The sequence below is a fragment of the Pongo abelii genome, chromosome X (assembly GCF_028885655.2).
Source record: "Pongo abelii isolate AG06213 chromosome X, NHGRI_mPonAbe1-v2.0_pri, whole genome shotgun sequence".
Taxonomy (NCBI): domain Eukaryota; kingdom Metazoa; phylum Chordata; class Mammalia; order Primates; family Hominidae; genus Pongo; species Pongo abelii.
The window spans coordinates 117,666,423-117,689,000 of NC_072008.2; the positions used below are offsets into that span (position 1 = coordinate 117,666,423).

A 22,578-nucleotide genomic window follows, 5' to 3' on the forward strand; every position below is an offset into this window, starting at 1 on the left:
TAACCAGTGCCCTGCTGGTGTAAAAGTTAATCAGTAAAATAAGACAATCAAACTTCAGGAATCTGAATTAGTAGAAAGCTAGTTGCTGAAAAGTCTGTTACTACAAAAAAATCTGAAGGAGAAATGTCAACTGATTCTGGAATTATTGCTCAGATGTCCTCAGATGACACTGGTTTAATCATGACCAGCTTAACCTCCATTTATATGTCTTCTCACTGTCTCACAGATTCCAACTGTTCTATGCAATATGTATCATACTTTAAGTACTCAATGAAGAATAATTAATTTCCAGGATTGGGCTTCTAAGGTTTTTCGATATTGTAAGCTATAGCTTTAAAACTGTATTGGTCTCTTTACTTCATCTCATAGTTCTTATAAATTATTATTAAATTCTTAAATACTAGTCAGCTTTGTTTAATGGAAGATATAAAAATCAGAATATTTATTTTCATATACTTTTCAAAATATATTGGACTGTGGAGGTCTCCCATTAGTGTTTCTGCTAGGCAAATTACATTGTGAAATCTGTTGTTCATAAATGTTAATAATAGGTGGCTACAAATGAATACACTGAAAAAGGGAGGAACGTAACACCTTAAATCTGAGTTGTCACACATTTCAGGGGAAAAAAGTAAATACTTTATTTTGTTGATACTGAAGCTAAAAATACACAAAATTATTTTATTGTACAAGATCCTTTTTAATACATTAAGATTGACACTGTGCACTTACAGAAAGTGTTTAAATAAAAGTGATAGTTAATTCAAAGAGATTTCCACTTTTAAAATAGTCTTCAAAGCCAGTGTCATTTACACAGACACATTTGGAATTTTCCCTTTTCATGATTATGCTCGAGATGTATCATTTTAAACTGAAATTTGACACACTTTCTACATGGTGATATGTGGTTGGGGCTGCCAACTAGGCTTAGAAGGTGAATTACACATAGTCCGTATTCTCTAGTATTCTCCTTCCTGCTACCAAATGTTAGTTTGTAGCTGCAGACTGCATTCATTGTTTTGAGTAGAAAGAAACTCCCATCCCTAATTTCAACCCCATTTTTTAGAAATATGGAATAAATAGAATCCTGTGAAGAGTTTAACTATTGTTCTGTTGAATAGTACCTCTGGTGTGCATTCCTATTATAAGAAACAAACTAAAACGTATTTGCTTGAGACGGATGTGTTTATCCTTATCTGAAGTGTCCTGGGGAAGGTCTGTGTCTTTACTGTTGAGATAAGATACAGCTTTACTTTTACTTTGTTAAGGTAGTAATTTGAACAGTTAATTTTAAAGTTAATTTATCTCGTTGAATTTCCTTTTACATTAAACCACAGACTGATGTGTTAACCCTTTGGGTTTAGAGGACTCTTCATGTGCTCACATAATATTCATTTTGGTGTCATTGGTCCCACTTATCCTGTTAAGACACTTGAGAATTCTGGCTGCTTCTCCTGCCCAAGTAATGCTAAGCACAGTTATCACTGATTATTGGACTACAGGTTACGTTGCCTTGGATATTTAAACTGATTGCTTAATATGTTTTACAAGGAGGTCCTACAAGGTGTGGCCACAACATGATGAGGCTATACTTTAAATACTGTGACTAGATCTTATACAGGAAATACCTAATCTGAATCTGTGACTTTCAGATGACCTGAACACATTCAGCTAGCTAGCTGTCATCTTCCCATTAGAGTTTCTTTCCATTGCTTCTGCCACCGTGGGTTCTTATGAGTCCAAAATCCTCCCCTCTGTTCTCTATGGAGGTGAGTGGTTTTTCTTTACTGTCCCTCTCCCTGATAACAGCCTAGTCACCAGAGCCTCTGTGCTATACAGTGTCATTTCTTAAGGATCAAATAAGTTTGAGGAGTCAATTCTGAGTTTATTTACAGCATAAGCCATTGGAACTCAATGTATTTTACTATTTAAACACAAAGGGTTAATCATTATGGTTGTTCCCAAATCAGTGAAGCTTCTCTATTTAAATATATTGCTCTTTAAAGTGTTCTCTTCAGGAGGCTATGTGCTTATTCATGTAAGGCTACCACTGCTCCAAGCATAATTGAAACTAGATTCCAGGATACAAAGGGGAACAAGCATTCTTGAGGGGGTGACGGGGATATTCTATAACTTGATTTTGGCTGGTGCTTCCAGAGGTATATACAACTCTGAAAACTCACCAATTTGTACACTTTAAATGAATGCAGGTAATTGTACATAAATCATTCCTCAATAAAGTTAATTAGGGGAAAAAAACTAGATTCCCAAGAACAGTTCCAGGTCCCTTACAAATCCCACAAGAGACAATCTCATTATTTTATAATTGCGCCTATGAAAGTGCCTATTGTGTAATAGCACTTGAAAATGTTTTTTTTGTTTGTTTGTTTGTTTTTAACCAGAGAAAGTGGTACTCATCTTGACTACTGCATGTTTTACCAAGTGTGGATCTAAAATTACTTTTGGCAATTTCTAAATTCCTAAAAATTTAATCTTGCAGGATCATGATTTTCTACCATTGAGGATATTCAGAGATCGTACTGTAGACTTTGAAAGTCATTTCAAAAGCAGAAGTCCAAAGTGGGTTGAGTAATGGCAGCATCATTAGAATATGGGTATGGCTTTTTAAGGTGACTACTTTAAAGGACCACATTCATTTGGGTGCATAAGTTCTGGTATGTTTATGAAAATATCAGTCATTATCCTATTTTATGTTTATTCCAAATTTATGATGCTAAAAGATGACAGCAGATACATAATCTGGCTTTTTGCCATAGTACCCTTCCTTACCTTTCATTTCTCTTTCATGTTGTTTTGACAAACCCACTTTATTTCTTAGATAAAATTTGAAGGAAGTGATCTTTCCAATTGGCTAAAGTGTACATATTTATGAAAGCCCATCTGTGATATTGCATTATGGATGTGGTGTGTTGAACTTATATTTACAGTGATCCCAAAGTTGAGAACTTGTTAACATCTGAAATTTAACCCAAATATGACCCAAAATTTGAAAAATGATTTACCGGTAGTTCTGCTTTCATATATTGTTGCATTTTTTTGAATTTCATTAAAGGAGAAATGATGATGCTAATGTTTTAATTAACCATTTTAAATTACATTTTTAATTCAGGTGATTCATCTCAATTTGGCCATCCAAAAAATTGACAATTTGGTGGTTTAGCCCCATGTTTTAAAGTGTATATCCTCACTTGTCCTTACTTCAAAAGCTTTTCCAATTGTCTCTTTACTACACTATCACCATCTAAGTTTCCCAATCCCAGCAAAAATCCAAAGCCTCCTTTCTTCCTTCCAAGGGTCAGCTTTAAGAGTTGTGTAAGACTGGAGAACTGTCAAGAGGGTTCCTAGGTTGGAAGGCAATTGATGGCAATGAGTATTTTGGGGATATATTGAACTTCTGGGAAAAGATATAAAATGGCCAATCCCAGCTTAATTGTACTTTCAAATGGCTGGCTACCTTAGGCTTAAATAAAAGGCACACTGCCACATATTCGTTCAAGTGCCGCTGAGGACAGTGCCTTTTGTGTGTATGTATGTAAGCTCCTGGGATGTTAGGTTGCCCCAAAACCTGCTAAAATCAAAGGGCAAATATGCTGAAAAATGGTGAAAATGACCTTCACATTGCAAGCCATTCTAACCTACTTCAGTTAGTCTTTTTTGGTTCTATCAAGTCACTGGAGTTATAAAGAAAGTTCTTTGAGGGGGAGGAGGGTAGGACAGATACATGCTACTTTCATGGATGTATGACAGTTGATTTCAATGATCAAAAGTTGTGGGCTGTTTATGTTCCTACAGAAATTGTTTGCCATTTATTTGTGTAGTAACAGGAAGCCTCTATAGAGCTTTCACATCTTTTCACATCATATAAGAAAACTAGCTTTTTGGCATAAGGGCATTCCACTTAGTTTTATATTTAAATATTATAATTCTTAATATGTATATGTCTCTCAGGTACCACAAATGTTGATGGTATATCTTTAGAAAAAGAATGAACACAACTCAGATCCAATAATCAAGTACAAGATACAAATCCACTCAAGTTAGGGATAACACAAATACTGAGCCTAAAGATGCTAGAGCACACTGGCTTGCTGCCCCTCTATCATTCCAGCAGTTAACTCTGTTTCTTACATTTTCTAAAAGTAAAGCTCTCACAAGGCACCCACTAACACCTCCTCTGGATCACCACACAACAGATGAAAATCCTAGGCCATGTACCAGCGTATGAATGAATATTAACACCTCAAGTATGCACCAAATTTCAGGTATACAGTAAATCTGAAGTATGCAGACTTACTTTATTTTGCCAAAAATGTGTATATTTAAGTCTTCCAGGTAAGTTATTCTGACCTAAATGCTTTTTTTTTTTAAACAAAACCAGGAACCTCAAATCTTGATAGCTCTCAATATAAAAGTGCTACAGAAGATGCTGTCATGGCAGTTCATTTTGGCAGTTCCTCACAGCTCAGGAAATGTCTCCATTGAAAAGTTATTCTTGCTTCCCTCTCTTCAAAATGATCTAGTAATTACCTAAAGGGGTAAAGTGCCAAAGGCAGAACAATCAAATGCTATTAAGTTTTGTTATGTGTGTCTATGTATATACACAGACACGTTCTCACTTTTACAGACATCCCTCAAAAGGCAAAGCAAGCCAAAACCCACATCTGTTGGAAAAAAAGTTACTGGAAGGTTAGTTGGAAATATAATGGTAACAATGTTTCTCTCTGCTAAAGTAAAGCTCACATTCATTTGGGGTACTCAGATCCCACTGCCGAGTTCTACACCAACAAGGTGGATATTTGGAGCAATTATCTAGATAAAGTAAGCCAAAGAAACAATCTAAAATATCCATAGTTTTGAAGCAAAGCTGCAGGGATTGAAGGTAGGGAGAGCTGTGAAGTAGGTATGAAGAGGTTATTTAGATGATCTGAACACTTGGATCAATTTGCATTGACTATGTCTGTATGAGCAATCTTGAAAACTTGATTACCAAGAAAATATACTCAATTTTTCTTAGGTACCTTTATTTATTTATTTTTGAGACAGTCTCGCTCTGCTGCCCAGGCTTGAGTGCAGTGGTGTGATCTCAGCGCACTGCAACCTCTGCCTCCCAGGTTCAAGTGATTCTCATGCCTCAGCCTCTCAAGTAGCTGGGACTACAGGCGTGTACCACCATGCCCAGCTCATTTTTGTATTTTTAGTAGAGATGGGTTTCATCATGTTGGCCAGGCTGATCTCGAACTCCTGGACTCAAGTGAACCACCCACTTTGGCCTCCCAAAGTGCTGGGATTACAGGAGTGGGCCACCATGCCCAGCCTCAATTTTTCTAAGGTACTTTTAAACAAAGGATTTGCTGCCTATCTTCAAGTACTTTTTACCTGATGATGTAACAAACCAAGGTCTGGGGCACTAAAACTGTTAGTCAAAACACCACACGAGATTCACCCACGATGCAACATGAATGCCAATGGTTATTTGTATTTTCAGGCTAAGGTATGGCCTCATATTTATCTCTAAAGTTCCCAGTGAAGTTTTCAGATGAGGTTTGCACTGCCATAAGAACTATAAAGTTCTTTTTGGAAAAGGTATTAAGTCATTTGAAAAGTGGAGGCGTTCGTTTTTTAAAAATTATTTAATCAAATTGCAGACAGGTATTTACGACTTAGCTTGAAATAGCCTAAGTTAGGTCACAGTGGAATGAAAAATGATGGAGGCAGAACAGGGAATTTTTTAATATCTCCATGTCAGTAGACAGAAGCAAAACTTGAAGCATTTATATCCCTGTAAAGTTTGGCATTTTCCAAAAATGATTTTAAATTTAGAGTCTTTCCCCTGTATTTCACTGGACATAAAGCTGGAAGTGGAGATACTTCAACAGTGGTCACTTTCTAATATAATTCAAATATTTTCTTTGTAATTTTTACCTTTATTATTAGGGAGACTTTATGAGATCAAATAAATGAATCCAAGGTGTCCGGAAGTGATAAGCCAACTGTAATGTAGGTGGAACATGATATGGATATTTTAGATAAGTAGTAAATTATTTTTGTATTTGTGTTTGACTTTGCAGTACATTTTTAACTTCACATTTAAATATGTAAGTCTGAAGTTTTTGGAGTTCACAGCATTTTTGGCAAATGAACAAAAGGGTGTCTGTAGTGGCCACTTCACATCTATATATAACATATATGCTTACTAATGTCTTCTATAATCTAGAAGACTTGAGTTTATTGACCATCTCTGTGACCTTGAGCAAGTCATTGTCCTTCTCTGGGCCTCTTTATTTTCTATTTGTAAAATATGAGGTTGGAATAGAGTAGATCCTTTATAAAGTTCTCTTTTAGTTCTTAACTTTTTATGTTTATAAATTTACTCTCAAGTTGGCTTATAACTCCTCTGGGGTCAGAGGATATACCTAAGCATTTTCACTTGAAATACCTTTTATGATACTTGATCAAGAGAGTAAGGAAGTGAACAAAATCTTTTTCCTTTCCTACTTTGTACTGAATTAGAGTTAATAAAAATGTTGGTGTCACCAACATGGAAGTTAGGGCAATAGCTGTTTAGCTTTAACCCCCATCCTAAATGAGGCTTCACTATAGCTAGTGAAGTGTTAAGCCCAAGTCACAACGATAACCCTGAGAAGATCTGAAAAGGAATGTACTCCCGTGACATATGACACTGGTTCTTTCAATAGTAGAGATTGATTTACACATATTATCTCTTTAGAACGTAAGTGACAGAAGACTTTTGGAATATAGTTCCATGTCTGGCTAGCCTGTTTTCTGACAAGTTGATAAGGTCACTGCTAGAACACTTATACATAAGTTTTCAGAAGTGAGACACCTGAGAAAAACATGTTTTTCTTTTTATAAAATGGGTTTATATGCTATTTCTTTTGGTGCTGTTAATATGAGTTAGGAATGTAGCCCAGGTTCTATTATTATTCAAAGTGAATTTGACAATTTGGAAAGCTGAATCTGTAACTTTAGAAATCTTTCTGGAAAGTAACCTGTGATTAAATGTCAAGGCCATTTATGACAGTCTTAGTGAAGCAGGGGAGAAATTGATTTGAGTAAATAACCACTTCAGATATGATCAAGGAATTATTTTCGGACAACCTCTTGCCAAATGGGTCTTGATACAGCTTTTTCACTTGATCACTTTTCCCTGGATCTGAGGCTTTATTCTTCAAAACCTCCTCCTATTTCTGGCCCCTCCCCCTCCATTTTGCTCTTCTCCAGGCTAGAGACAGAGATGGGAATCCATTCAAATAACAGAAACCACACTATCAAAAGCTAGTTTGGAGGCATATTTGCAGTTTGAAAATTCCTCATTTCTCTTACTTTTATCAGAAATTACTTACATTAATCTAAATGGATTCCTATTGGTGTTGACATTAAAAAAACAGGGTGACACCTAACTATTTTACTTTTCTGGGCTACACACTATTAATGTAATCTCTAGGACTCAGACCTAGAGTTGTTTCAGGTCATATGTTAGAGTCTAAATTGAGGAAACCTTTGTGCTAACGTTGGTAAAAACCATCCTTGCTCAGCAGGTTCTCAGTGGTTATCAGGTCTAGAATGATGACCATATGCATTATGGACTTTATTTTTTAACTTGAACCACTGTATTCTGATGAGGTACTCTTAAGCTGTGGAAAAGAATTTGTTTGGATGTATAAATGTAGCTTTCTTGGAAGACAGTAGAATTTGGATCACGTTTATAATTCCATGAATCCACTAGGGTTGTTATGTTATATATCATAATTTACACATGCAATTCCACTGCCCCCAATGAATATTAAAACTGCAACCTGAATTAGGTTATCTATACCTAAAGTTGCCATTTTTATAAAGCAATTAATTAAAATGAAGATGCTCTTTTCTCATATTTTGACACTTCAGCAATATGCCATTTTTCTGATAAGAATATTTCAAATTCAGGCTTTTATCTTAGAAATTATTTGATAGCAATGATAATTAAAACTATCAACAGTAGAATAGGACCCAACAAATATGACAACTATTTATCTTGCCAATGTATGAGATGTAGTGACTATTGGTTAGAGTGTAGTAGATGTTTTTAAAAAATAGCACAAATTCTAAATACTGATTTTCATACTATCAAATTTTCAAATGTAAGTTAATTGAAACACACAAACACAGAAAAATAATTTGCCTAACTTATTAGATATGACATATACTATGGGGTAAATATTTCATTGGCACACATTAGGAAACTAACACATCTTTAAGAAACAAGAAAACTCAACAGCCCCCACAATAAGAAGTTGTAGTATTTAAGAACGAAACAAGCCACTTATACCTAGAAACCACAAGCAGACAATTCTTTGGAATCTCTTCAGCCTCCCTTTGATGCTGTTCATTGACCCAGCATGGGCAGCGCGTAGCACTGAATGGCAACAAAGATGGGCAGGGTAGTTTGCCTTATCTGATAGCTGGTGGGGACTGCTGACCACATCCCTCAGCTCTGTGGGAAAATGGCATGAGACTCTGAGGATGGTCAGGAATCTGTGCGGCAACAAGACTAGCAAAGTGGCACCTGGGGCTTCAAGGAAGCTTGGGTGAGAAAAGCAAAGCAAAAAGGTTAAGCACCCAACTGCACCTCTGATGATTAGGTGCAACACCCCTTCAGTCGGTTGTAAGATGGACTTAGTGTGTATAGGTATTAAAAAGGCAAATAATAAAGTAATAATAAAACAAGAACAAAAATGGAGAATGTGGCTATAAAAGATGGTGCAAATAAGAGTTTCACTCTCCTTTCTCGGGGGCAGGGGCAGTGAGGGAATCATATTCTGTGTCACCTCTGAGAGCAAGGAAATTACAAATTTCTGTTGAGTTCCAGAACAGATGATTAGGGCTTGACTTAGAGGCGAGTTGTAACTTGTTCTTCCTGTTCATCACCCCATTTGTGCATGAGCAAGTCACAAGCCTCTCCCCAAGTTTCAAATACATCCTCTGAGGAGTCTAAAAGTTTAGAATTTGAGGAGCAGATGCTGGATGCACAGTGAAGAGAGCTGGAACAGGCTAGAGGGCATTCACTGCTCTGAGCAGCGCCCTGGACTTCACCTAATTCTACCTCACTGAGGTTAATTTCACTTTGAGAACAGGCCTCTGCTTTCCCTTTCTCCATCTGAGAATATCTGATGTCCTGCCACATAGAGTGCTGCTGAACAATTCCATCAGAAATTGTGTACATTGGCTCTGAACTGGGTTCAGACATATGACCGTTAAATTTGGAGAATAGGAGACCCAGTTTCTTGAGAGAAGTACCCATGAAGGAGCGTTTGCTTGATGACTCAGCTTTTGACTTTCCTTGGGCACCACTGGACCTTGGCATGGTTCTGATGAGAGGTGGCCCATGGCAAGTCTTTTTCTTGCAGCCTAAATTAAAAGAGACACTCTTGGATTTGGCCCGAGCCCCACCACTGCCATCATTATTATCGTCTCTCTGAGAGAGTTCAGTGCTGCTAGTGGAAAAGCTTCTCCTTGGATGTTTTCTATTTCCCAAGAGGTCAAGCACTTCATACCGAAAGCTGGAGATGTCTTGCTTTAATTCCTGGGAAAAGAGAGGAGACATATTATGTCAAGAAGCTTGGTCTTTATTTCAAAGTAGGCACATTAGATACCTTTGGTATGTTCCAGGTTTTTGCCTAGTAGCAAATCACAAAACACCAGAAAAATCTGCCATTATTCAAAAACACAAGAAAAACATTAATAATTCCATGGGCAGGGCTGGGCTGGCCATTGGCAAAATTGTACAATGGGTAAAGTTGATTCAGGATTAGCTAACACTTTAGCAGGGATTAGTCTGTTGAGGTGCTTTCATAAGGACTAACTCCTGCTAAGTATTAACTAACAAGGTATTAGATTAGGACACTGGCTTCACAGGTGTCTGCACATAAAAGGACTACTGAAGAGGAAAAAGCTTTTTAAGACTCTAACGAGTGAAACTAGAGAAGTTGAATGTCAGGTGATGAGACTGCTGTTCTGAGACAGGGGGCCCTGTTCAAACCTCTATAAAATGTCTTCTGTCTCCAACTGGCTGCTTACATACTAGATTGTTCCTTTAAAAGCCAAGCTGAAATCTGTTCATGTACTTCCCCTTCTCAAAACTAACTTGTCACTGACTTTAGGAAAAAGTAGAAATGCCATACCGTGGACTACAAGGTTTTTCAAGGCCTAGTACATGTTGCTTTCTCCAGTTTCATCTTTCTACGCTTTTCCTAGGCTCCCTGCTGTCCACCTGTATGGACATATTCTCCCTTGCCTCTGGGCCTTTGCCTGTGCTGTTCTCTCTGTCTAGAACACTCTTCTCCCCAACTCCCCCTTATCTGGCTGGCTTCGCTTTCAAGCCTCAGCTTAAGCATCACTTCCATTGGAAAGTCTGTCTTGACTCCCCAAGTCCCAGTTGAGTGTCCCTCCTCTCTGTGTTTCCACAGTGTCCTGTGTTTAACCTGTCAGAATATAAAATTGTTCATCACCCTTTATTATTGTTTGTCACTCCTTGAGAGTAGGAGCTGGTTAGATCTTGCTCACCACTGTACCAGAGCACTTAGCAGAGTGCTTGGAACATAGCAGACCCTCAGTAGATGAATTATGTCTATGAATTAGGATAATGGACTTTCTGTGTGCCTTAGAAAATATAGATGTGTTCATAGACACAGGGAGGGGAGCATCACACACAGGGGCCTGTCAGGTGGTGGGGGTTAGGGGAGGGATAGCATTAGGAGAAATACCTAATGTAGATGACAGGTTGATGGGTGCAGCAAACCACCATGGCACATGTATACCTATGTAACAAACTTGCGTGTTCTGCACATGTAACCCAGAACTTAAAGTATAATAAAAAAAAATTTAAAAAAGATAGCATTAGGAGATATACCTAATGCTAAATGACGAGTTAATGGGTGCAGCACACCAGCATGGCACATGTATACATATGTAACTAACCTGCACATTGTGCACATGTACCCTAAAACTTAAAAGTATAATAATAATAAAAAAAAGAAAAAAAAATTAAAAAAAGAAATATATAGATGTGTTCTAGGATAGGATTTCTCAATCTTGGCACTATTGACATGTTGGGCTGGATAATTCTTGTTGTGAGAGACTGTGCTATTCATTGTAGGATGCTTAGTAGCAACCTTGTCTTTACTGTCTAGATACCAGTGTGACAACCAAAAATATCTCCAGACATTGCCAAATGTGTTCTTGGGGACAAAATTGCCCCTGGTTGAAAACGGTTGTTTTAGGCTAATGCCACTAGTAGAATTTTAATGTTTAATGGTAGAGTTTCTTAAGACCTTAGATTTAATAACAGATTTTTTGATCTTATATCTTTTAAGTAAAGAAGATAATTAAGTCTCCAGGCATCTTCCCTTTGTTATCTTGTCCCTCACCACCATGCATCCTTGCCACATCATTTAAAGCATTCAATTTCCACACTGAGAAACACTCAGAATATTAAAAGAATGCATACAGCAGATTTCCTTCATTCATGACACTGATTGTGGTGTGACATACATTGGTAAAATCTCTCCGTCTACTGGATAAGAGACAATTCTAAGAGAATAAGCATTATAACTGGCTTTGCTATGTTGTAAGCAGATGAAATTCCATCACCAGAAACCTCACACACTGTGAAGATTAAATGATGCTTATGATATGTAAAATGAAAAACCACTTCATGATTAAATTACCTTAAAATTTTCTTCTGTAAGCCCTTCATTTGTTTTGGAATTTCTTATCATAGCAGCCACATATCTTTTGACTAAATTCCTGATAACTTCCTGGAATTACAAAACATGAAGAAGCATTCAGTCTCCTTCTCAGGCTCTCAGTACAATAAGAAACTTACATAGGAAATAAAACATGCTTAGACCTTCTTTGCAGTAGAAAATCCTCATAGGATCCAGCCTTTTACTGTAAAAATGAGTTAAGTCCATTGGCTAAACAACTATTGTGTCTCTGAATTTAGTGGCAGAATCAAATTCACCCTAAAGGAAAATTTTTTACCCAAGCATAAGGTAAACATGTATTTCCAGTAGAATAATTCTTGCATGGTCATATAGTTAATATTCTTTTCCTTTAGGATGGATTACACGTTAACACTCCTAGTAAAATGAGAGTTTTATTCTCCTTTTATAAAATTGAGAGAGTTTTCTTCAGAGTCAGTAAGTCTGCTGATTTTAATGTCCACTAATTACATAGTGAAGATATTTTTCTCATAGTCAACCTACACTTCTCCTTTACAGGAATGTCCTCTTTTCACTAAGCCCCCAGGGGAATGATCTACACATGGTCACTACAGTTTGTATTACTGATGGTGATGATGATAGTTACCACTTACTGCAATGTGTCAGGCAACACATGCACATAATACATATTATACATACTTATCACTAAATTTTCACAACTCTGTAAGTTAAGTTTTATTACTCTTCCCATGTTACAGATGAGGAAGTCAAGGCTCAATGAGGCTGACTCATCCAATGTTACACAATTAGTAAGTGTCAACATTAGACTTTCATTCTACTTCAGTCTGATTTCAAGGCCAATGGTATTGCTTCTGCTACTATGTGTACTTGAGGAACTCACTGAGACATGCAGAAATCATTTTTTTTGTTATTGTTGAGGGCTATGAAGCAGAAAATGAAGACAATGAATCTTATTTAAGATTTATTATAAAAGTAATAACATTTGAAGGCAGGAGTAGGGAGAGAAGGTTTACATACAAAATACCATATTTTCTGCTTCTCTTTGTTAGTTATGGTCTAAGGGGAACAAAGTTAGGAGAAGTGACCTATAGAATAAGGATGCATTTCCTTCAAACGCTGTAGAACATTTTTCTACTTTGGTTTTCTTTTGATCAGGATGGTGAGAGATGGTTGTCTCTTATTTGTGATTTGCAAGGATTATTCTCAAGAGGTGTTGGTGATATTTGTATGCTTGGCTGTTTTCTAGCTGGTGGGAAGAGGAGTGCCCTAATGTTTATTAGGTTTATTACTTTTTTTTTTAACAAAATAACAGAAGTGCTTCTCTATTTCTTTGATTAAAGTCATGTTGTAATTTATCAAGATCTAAATTCCTGACATTCAGATAAGCTTTTACTTCATTGAGGTTAGTTTCCTCCTGTTATATATTACCATTACCCTGTGTATTTTTTCTTCATGGCAGTTTTTATCCTTGTAATCACTTAATTTTAATACAATCATCCCTTGGTATATACTCTGGGGATTGGTCCCAGGACCCCCCGCCCCATGTACCAAAATCCATGCATACTCAAGTCCTGCAGTCATCTTGCAGAACCTGCAGATACAAAAAGTCAGCCCTTTTGTATATGTGGTTTTACATTCCATGAATACTATATTTTCTATTTACATTTGATTGAAAAAATCTGCCTATAAGTCGATCTACACAGTTCAATCCTCTGTTGTTCAAGAGTCAACTGTAATTTTAATGACGTGTTATTGTATCCCTGCTAGATAATAAATTTCATAAGGGCAGAAAGATTGCATCTTTTTTGTTCATAGTGATTTTTCTAGTATCTAGTGTAGTATTTTATGTACAGTAGGTACTCATATATTTGACTGACTGACCAACCACATATTCTATTTTATGTAACTTCAAGGAAGACAGCTTTCTAAGTCATAGTTGTTGCTGATCAAGCCGAGGCAGTGCATAAGGGCCATGAACAGGATTATAAAGCAGGTGATTCCTCTTGGAGAAGGTACTTCAGCCCTTGATAAATTACAGCCTTTCCAAGCTTCCTATCCCAATCAAATGGGATTGTGTCCAGACACAGCCAGAGTGAAGTTTGCTTCTCCTCCACAGAACCAGCCAGCAACTATTGTGCTTCATCCCTGTGAGGAAGCTTTACCTGATAATGTTGATTTTGTATCAGGCTGTCAGCATTGCGTTCCTATAATTGAAAATAGACAGAGATGTTACATCGGCAGTCTCCCAGCACCCTACCCACCCAAACATCTGAATATAATTCTATATATTAGGACTGGAAAATGCTACAGGAGCTCCTGCCTGACAAATCCCCAAAGCAAATGTATGTTGGAATGATTTTATGATGTTTAAAACAGTGAGTTGGTCACAAAGGAGGGACGGGAGGAAACAGTTTTGTTTAAAAAGATTCATAATTTTGGCCAGGTGTGGTGGCTCATGCCTGTAATCCCAGCACTTTGGGAGGCCAAGGTGGGAGGATCACGAGGTCAGGAGTTCGAGACCAGCCTGGCCAACATAGTGAAACCCTGTCTCTACTAAAAATACAAAAATGTGCCCGGCATGGTGGTGCTCGTCTGTAATCCCAGCTACTTGGGAGGCTGAGGCAGGAGAATCGCTTGAACCTGGGAGGCAGAGGTGGCAGTGAGCTGACATGGTGCCATTGCACTCCAGCCTGGATGACAGAGTGAGACGCCATCTCGAAAAGTAATAAATACAAAAAATTAGCCAGGTGTGGTGGCGGACGCCTGTAATCCCAGCTACTGGGGAGGCTGAGGCACGAGAATTGCTTGAACCCAGGCAGCAGAGGTTGGCAGTGACCCGAGACCGTGCCACTGCACTCCAGCCTGGGTGACAGAATGAGACTCCATCTCAATTTTTAAAAATTAATTTTTCAAAATTAAAAGTCTTACTGTGAAGCTTCTCAAGTTGCGCCTTCTCCGTCTACCATCAGGGTCTCTTTTGGGGCAGAAGGTGTTGTTGAACCAGTTACCAAGGTATAGAAATGACTTGGGGCTGGGGATGATGTTGAAAGGAGGTGGCAAGGTGCCACCTTCATCAAAGTAACTCATCCAGAGCTTCGTCCTTGCAAACTTCCACTCGATATCAGCATGATCCTATGAAAGATAATGAAGTTCAAGGATTTGGGATGGGAAACTGCACGATGTACTCACTTGTCATTCTAAACTTTCTAGTTGCTTCTATAGAGGGCAATATGTCAAGAGCTATATAAATTCAAATTAAACATACCCTGTCACCCAGTAACCCTACTCTTAGAAATACATCTTATCAATATACTTACAAAAACATGTATGTACATGGCTGTTCACTGTAGCACAGATAATAGTAGCAAAACAACTGGCAGCAACCTAAATATTCAACAGTAGAACTGGTTAAATAAATGGTGTTACATCTACAAAATGGTATAAAATATAACTACTAAAATATGGTAGATCCATAAACATTATAGATATGTATATATATGCATCTGTCCAAGCCCTCTAAGTGAATAAAGCAATATAGAGCACAACATCTATTATGTACAGTGATCCCATTTATACAACTGGAAAATATTTTATATTACATGCTTACATGTTCTAGACAAGTACACACTAAACTGTCAATAGTAGTTATTTTTAAGGTGTGAGACTGTGGTGGGAGGCTTTTTTTAAAAAAAAAAAATCAACTTTATTGAGGCACAATTTACACAGAATAAAATTCAACCATTTAAAGTGTTTGATGAGTTTTGACAGGTATATATACCCATGTAACAATCATTATAATCAACACACACACACACACACATCAGTGTACATTTCTAGGAGTTTTAAGAGCTGCATCGACTGATGTAACTGTTACTACAATCAGGATACACAACAGTTCTATCACCCTCCAAAGTTCCCTATTGTTACCTCTTTGTAATCAAACTCTCCCAACCTCTAACCTCTGACAACTGCTGCTCTGTTTTCTGTCCCTATAGTTTACCTTTTCCAAAATGTCATATAAATGGAATCATACAGTAGGTAACCTTTTGAGATTGGCTCATTTTACTCAGCATAACACCTTTGAGATTCATCTGTCTTTTCGTATGTATCAATAGCCCATTCAATCACATTGCTGAGTAGTTTTCTATTATATGGATGCACGATGGTTTGTTTGTTTACCCACTGAAGAACGTTTGGGTTATTTCCAGTTTTTAGCAATTATGAGTAAAGCTGCTATGACCATTCATGTACAGGTTTTTGTTTAAATATACGTTTAATTTTTCTAACTTAAATATCTAAGAGTGGTATTGCTGGATTGTGTGTTAAGGGTGTGTTTATAATAAAATGCCAAACTGTTTCCAGAGTGGCTATACTGTTTTCCATTTTCACTAATTGCTCTATATCTTCTTTAGTGCTTGTCAGGTTTTTAAAGTTTAGTCATTCTAACAGGTATGTAGTGGGATCTAATTATGGTTATAACTGGCATTTCCCAAATGGCTAATGATGTTGAGCATCTTTTCACATGCTTATTTACCATCTATATATCTTCTGTGATGAAGTGTTTTTCAGATCCTTTGCCCATTTTTATTATATATATGTAATATAATATAGAATATACATATATATTCTAAATACAATCCCTTTGTTAGATATATGACTTGCAAATATTTTCTTTCAGTCTGTATCTTTTCATTCTCTTAATGATGTCTTTACTGGAGCAAACTTTTACTTTTGAGAAAGCCAAAATTATCATGTTTATAAAACTATCAATATTTTATAGATTGTGCTTTTTGTGTCATGTCGAGGAACTCTTCAGCTAACCCAAGGTCATGAAGATGTTCTCCTATGTTTTCCTCCACAACTTTTATAGTTGTAAGATATGCCTTTAGTTCTATGATCCATTTTGAGTTAATTTTTCTATAAGGGAAGAGGTTTATGTTGAGGTTCTTTTTGAAAATATGAGTGAACAATTGCTCTGACCCAATTTGTTGGACAACTCTCATTTCTCCATTGAACTGCTTTTCCTCTTTGCTGAACATCAGTGGGGCATACTGGACTACTAGACATCCACATTCAAGAGTACAGTTAAACACCTATGTTATACCATGTACAAAACTCAACTCAAAATGGATCATAGACCTATACTTCACAGACAAAAACTAGACACTTCTCAAAAGAAGACATTTATGCAGCCAAAAAACACATGAAAAAATGCTCACCATCACTGGCCATCAGAGAAATGCAAATCAAAACCACAATGAGATACCATCTCACACCAGTTAGAATGGCAATCATTAAAAAGTCAGGAAACAACAGGTGCTGGAGAGGATGTGGAGAAATAGGAACACTTTTCCACTGTTGGTGGGACTGTAAACTAGTTCAACCCTTGTGGAAGTCAGTGTGGCGATTCCTCAGGGATCTAGAACTAGAAATTCCATTTGACCCAGCCATCCCATTACTGGGTATATACCCAAAGGATTATAAATCATGCTGCTACAAAGACACATGCACACGTATGTTTATTGCGGCACTATTCACAATAGCAAAGACTTGGAACCAACCCAAATGTCCAGCAATGAATGATAGACTGGATTAAGAAAATATGGCACATATACACCATGGAATACTATGCAGCCATAAAAAATGATGAGTTCACGTCCTTTGTAGGGACATGGATGAAATTGGAAATCATCATTCTCAGTAAACTATCGCAAGAACAAAAAACCAAACACCGCATATTCTCACTCATAGGTGGGAATTGAACAATGAGAACACATGGACACAGGAAGGGGAACATCACACTCTGGAGACTGTTGTGGGGTGGGGGGAGGGGAGAGGGATAGCTTTAGGAGATATACCTAATGCTAAATGACGAGTTAATGGGTACAGCACACCAGCATGGCACATGTATACATATGTAACTAACCTGCACATTGTGCACATGTACCCTAAAACTTATAATAATAATGACATAAAAACTATAAAACTCTAATAGGAAAACATAGGAGTAAATCTTTGTGACCTTGGATAAAACAACAATTTCTTAGATATGACACCAAAAACCAAGTGACAAAAGAAAATAGGTAAATTTGACTTAATCAAAATTAAAAACATTTTTACATCAAAGGACAGCATAAAGAAAATGAAAAGATAACTCATAGAGCGTGAGAAAATAATTTAATATCATATATCTGATAAGGGACTTGTATCACAATGTATAAAGAATAATTATGGGGGAGCGGGGGCATTACAAGATGGCCAACTAGGAATAGCTCTGGTCTGCAGCTCCCAGCGTGATCGACACAGAAGACGGATGATTTCAACATTTCCAACTGAGGTACCTGGTTCATCACATTGGGACTGGTTGGACAGTGGGTGCAGCCCACAGAGGGCGAGCTGAAGCAGAGCAGGGTGTCGCCTCATCCAGGAAGCACAAAGGGTTGGGGGATTTCCCTTTCCTATTCAAGGGAAGCCATGAAAGACTATTTGGAAAAACAGGACACTCCCACCCAAATACTGCACTTTTCCCATGGTCTTAGCAACTGGCAGACAAGAAGGTTCTCTCCCGTGCCTGGCTTGGTGGGTCCCACCCCCACGGAACCTTGCTTGCTGCTAGTGCAGCAGTCTGAGATTGATCTGCAAGGCAGCAGCCTGGCTGGGGGAGGGGGGTCCGCTATTGAGGCTTGAGTAGCTAAACAAAGCAGCCATGAAGCTCGAACTGGGGGGAGCCCACTGTAGCTCAATGAGGCCCACTGCCTCTAGACTCCACCTCTGTGGGCAGGGCATAACTGAACAAAAGGCAGCAGACAACTTCTGCAGACTTAAACGTCCCTGTCTGACAGCTCTGAAGAGAGCAGTGGTTCTCCCAGCATGGCGTTTGAGCTCTCAGAACGGACAGACTGCCTCCTCAAGTGGGACCCTGACCCTTGTGTAGCCTAACTGAGAGACACCTCCCAGTAAGGGCCAACAGACACCTCATATAGGCAGCTGCCCCTCTGGGATGAAGCTTCCAGAGGAAGGATTAGGCAGTAATATTTGCTGTTCTGCAATATTTGCTGTTCTGCAGCCTCCACTGGGGACACACAAGTAAACAGGGTCTGGAGTGGAACTCCAGCAAACTCCAACAGACCTGTAGCTGAGGGACCTGACTGTTAGAAGGAAAACTAACAAACAGGAATAGCATCAACATCAACAAAAAGGTCATCTATACCAAAACCCCATCTGTAGGTCACCAACTTCAAAGACCAAAGGTAGATAAAACCACAAAGATGGGGAGAAACCAGAGCAGAAAAGCTGAAGATTCTGAAAATCAGAGCGCCTCTTCTCTTCCAAAGAATCGCATCTCCTCACCAACAATGAAAGAAAGCTGGATGGAGAATGACTTTCACAAGTTCACAGAAGTAGGCTTCAGAAGGTCGGTAATAACAAACTATTCTGAGCTAAAGGAGGATGTTCGAACCCATCATAAGGAAGGTACAAATCTTGAAAAAAGATTAGACGAATGGCTAACTAGAATAAACAGTGTAGAGAAGACCTTAAATGACCTGATGGAGCTGAAAACCATGACACAAGAACTTCATGACACATGCACAAGCTTCAATAGCCAATTTTATCAAGTGGAAGAAAGGGTATCAGTGATTGAAGATCAAATTAAGGAAATAAAGTGAGAAGACAAGGTTAGGTTAAAAAGAGTAAAAAGAAATGAACAAAGCCTCCAAGAAATATGGGAATATGGGAAAAGACCAAATCTATGTTTGATTGGTGTACCTGAAAGTGATGGGGAGAATGGAACCAAGTTGGAAAACACTCTTCAGGATATTATCCAGGAGAACTTCCCCAACTTAGCAAGGCAGGCCAACATTCAAATTCAGGAAATACAGAGAACATCACAAAGATACTCCTTGAGAAGAGCAACCCCAAGACACATAATTGTCAGATTCACCAAAGTTGAAATGAAGGAAAAAGTGTTAAGGGCAGCCACAGAGGAAGGTTAAGTTACCCACAAAGGGAAGCCCATCAGACTAACAGCGGACCTCTCAGCAGAAACCCTACAAGCCAGAAGAGAGTGGGGGCCAATATTCAACATTCTGAAACAAAAGAATTTTCAACCCAGAATTTCATATCCACCCAAAGTAAGCTTCATAAGTGAAGGAGAAATAAAATCCTTTACAGACAAGCAAATGCTGAGATATTTTGTCACCACCAGGCCTGCCTTACAAGAGCTACTGAAGGAAGCACTAAACATGGATAGAAACAACTGGTACCAGCCACTGCAAAAATATGCCAAATTGTAAAGACCATCGATGCTATGAAGAAACTGCATCGATTAACGGGCAAAATAACCAGTGAACATCATAATGACAGGATCAAATTCACACATAAAATATTAACCTTAAATGTAAATGGGCTAAATGCCCCAATTAGAAGACACAGACTGGCAAATTGGATAAAGAGTCAAGACCCATGAGTGTGCTGTATTCAGGAGACCCATCTCACATGCAAAGATGCACATAGGCTCAAAATAAAGGGATAGAGGAACATCTACCAAGCAAATGGAAAGCAAAAAAAGGCAGGGGTTGCAATCCTAGTCTCTGATAAAAGAGACTTTAACCCAACAAAGATCTGAAGAGACAAAGAAGACCATTACATAATGGTAAAGGGATCAATTCAACAAGAAGAGCTAGCTATCCTAAATATATATGCACTCAATACAGGAGCACCCAGATTCATAAAGCAAGTCCTTAGAGACCTACAAAGAGGCTTAGATTCCCACACAATAATAATGGGAGACTTTACACCCCACTGTCAATATTAGATCAACGAGACAGAAAGTTAACAAGGACATCCAGGACCTGAACTCAGCTCTGAAACAAGGAGACCTAATAGACATCTACAGAACTCTCCACCCCAAATCAACAGAATATGAATTCTTCTCAGCACCACATCACACTTATTCTAAAACTGACCACATAATTGGAAGTAAAGCACTCCTCAGCAAATGTAAAAGAACAGAAATCACAACAAACTGTCTCTCAGACCACAGTGCAATCAAATTAGAACTCAGGGTTAAGAAACTCACTCAAAACTGCACAACTACATGGAAACTGAACAACTTGCTCCTGAAGGACTACTGGGTAAATAACAAAATGAAGGCAGAAATAAAGATGTTCTTTGAAATCAATGAGGACGAAGACACAATGTACCAGAATCTCTGGGACACATTTAAAGCAGTGTGTAGAGGGAAATTTATAGCACTAAATGCCCACAAGAGAAAGCAGGAAAGATCTAAAATCGACACCCTAACATCACAATTAAAAGAACTAGAGAAGCAAGAGCAAACAAATTCAAAAGCTAGCAGAAGGCAAGAAATAACTAAGATCAGAGCAGAACTGAAAGAGATAGAGACAAAAAAAAAAACCCTTCAAAAACCCAATGAATCCAGAAACTGGTTTTTTGAAAAGATCAACAAAATTGATAGACCACTAGCAAGACTAATAAAGAAGAAAAGAGAGAAGAATCAAATTGACACAATAAAAAACGATAAAGGGGATATCACCACTGATCCCACAGAAATTCAAACTACCATCAGAGAATACTATAAACACCTCTACACAAACTAGAAAATCTGGAAGAAATGGATAAATTCCTGGACACATACACCCTCCCAAGACTAAACCAGGAAGAAGTTGAATCTCTGAATAGGCCAATAACAGGCTCTGAATTTGAGGCCATAATTAATAGCCTACCAACCAAAAAAAATCCAGTACCAGATGGATTTACAGCTGAATTCTACCAGAGGTACAAAGAGGAGCTGGTACTATTCCTTCTGAAATTAATCCAATCAATAGATAAAGATGGAATCCTCCCTAACTCATTTTATGAGGCCAACATCATACTGATACCAAAGCCGGGCAGAGATACAACAAAAAAAGAGAATTTCAGACCAATATCCCTGATGAACATCAATGCGAAAATCCTCAATAAAATACTGGCAAACCGAATCCAGCAGCACATCAAAAAGCTTATCCACCATGATCAAGTTGGCTTCATCCCTGGGATGCAAGGCTGGTTCAACATACACAAATCAATAAACACAATGCATCACATAAACAGAACCAACGACAAAAACCACATGATTATCTCAATAGATGCAGAAAAAGCCTTCAACAAAATTCAACACTTTCATGCTAAAAACTCTCAATAAACTAGGCATTGATGGAACGTATCTCAAAATAATAAGAGCTATTTATGACAAACCCACAGCCAATATCATACTGAAAGTGCAAAAACTGGAAGCATTCCCTTTGAAAACCTGCACAAGTCAAGGATGCCCTCTCTCACCACTCTTATTCAACATAGTGTTGGAAGTTCTGGCCAGGGCAATCAGGCAAGAGAAAGAAATAAAGGGTATTCAATTAGGAAATGAGGAAGTCAGATTGTCCCTGTTTGCAGATGACATGATTGTATATTTAGAAAACCCCATCACCTCAGCCCAAAATCTCCTTAAGCTGATAAGCAACTTCAGCAAAGTCTCAGGATACAAAATAAATGTGCAAAAATCACAAGGATTCCTATACACCAATAACAGACAAACAGTGAGCCAAATCATGAGTGAACTCCCATTCACAATTGCTGCAAAGATAATAAAATACCTAGGAATCCAACTTACAAGGGATGTGAAGGACCTCTTCAAGGAGTACTACAAACCATTGCTCAATGAAATAAAATAGGGCACAAACAAATGGAAGAATATTCCATGCTCATAGATAGGAAGAATCATTATCGTGAAAATGGCCATACTGCCCAAAGTAAT

General features: G+C 38.0%; 1 protein-coding gene across 1 annotated transcript in view; it reads right to left on the reverse strand.

Annotated features, from left to right (window-relative positions):
- Positions 1–616: 616 nt before the first annotated feature.
- The window catches only part of TRPC5 (transient receptor potential cation channel subfamily C member 5), a 322,560-nt gene continuing 300,598 nt past the window's right edge, over positions 617–22,578 (reverse strand). Inside the window, exons 8-11 of the mRNA XM_002832004.3 lie at positions 14,694–14,897; positions 13,928–13,969; positions 11,748–11,837; positions 617–9,604 (exon numbers count right to left, since the gene is read on the reverse strand). Coding sequence (XP_002832050.1) covers positions 8,912–9,604; positions 11,748–11,837; positions 13,928–13,969; positions 14,694–14,897 — 1,029 coding nt within the window. The 3' untranslated portion in view covers positions 617–8,911. The remainder of the gene's footprint in view (positions 9,605–11,747; positions 11,838–13,927; positions 13,970–14,693; positions 14,898–22,578) is intronic.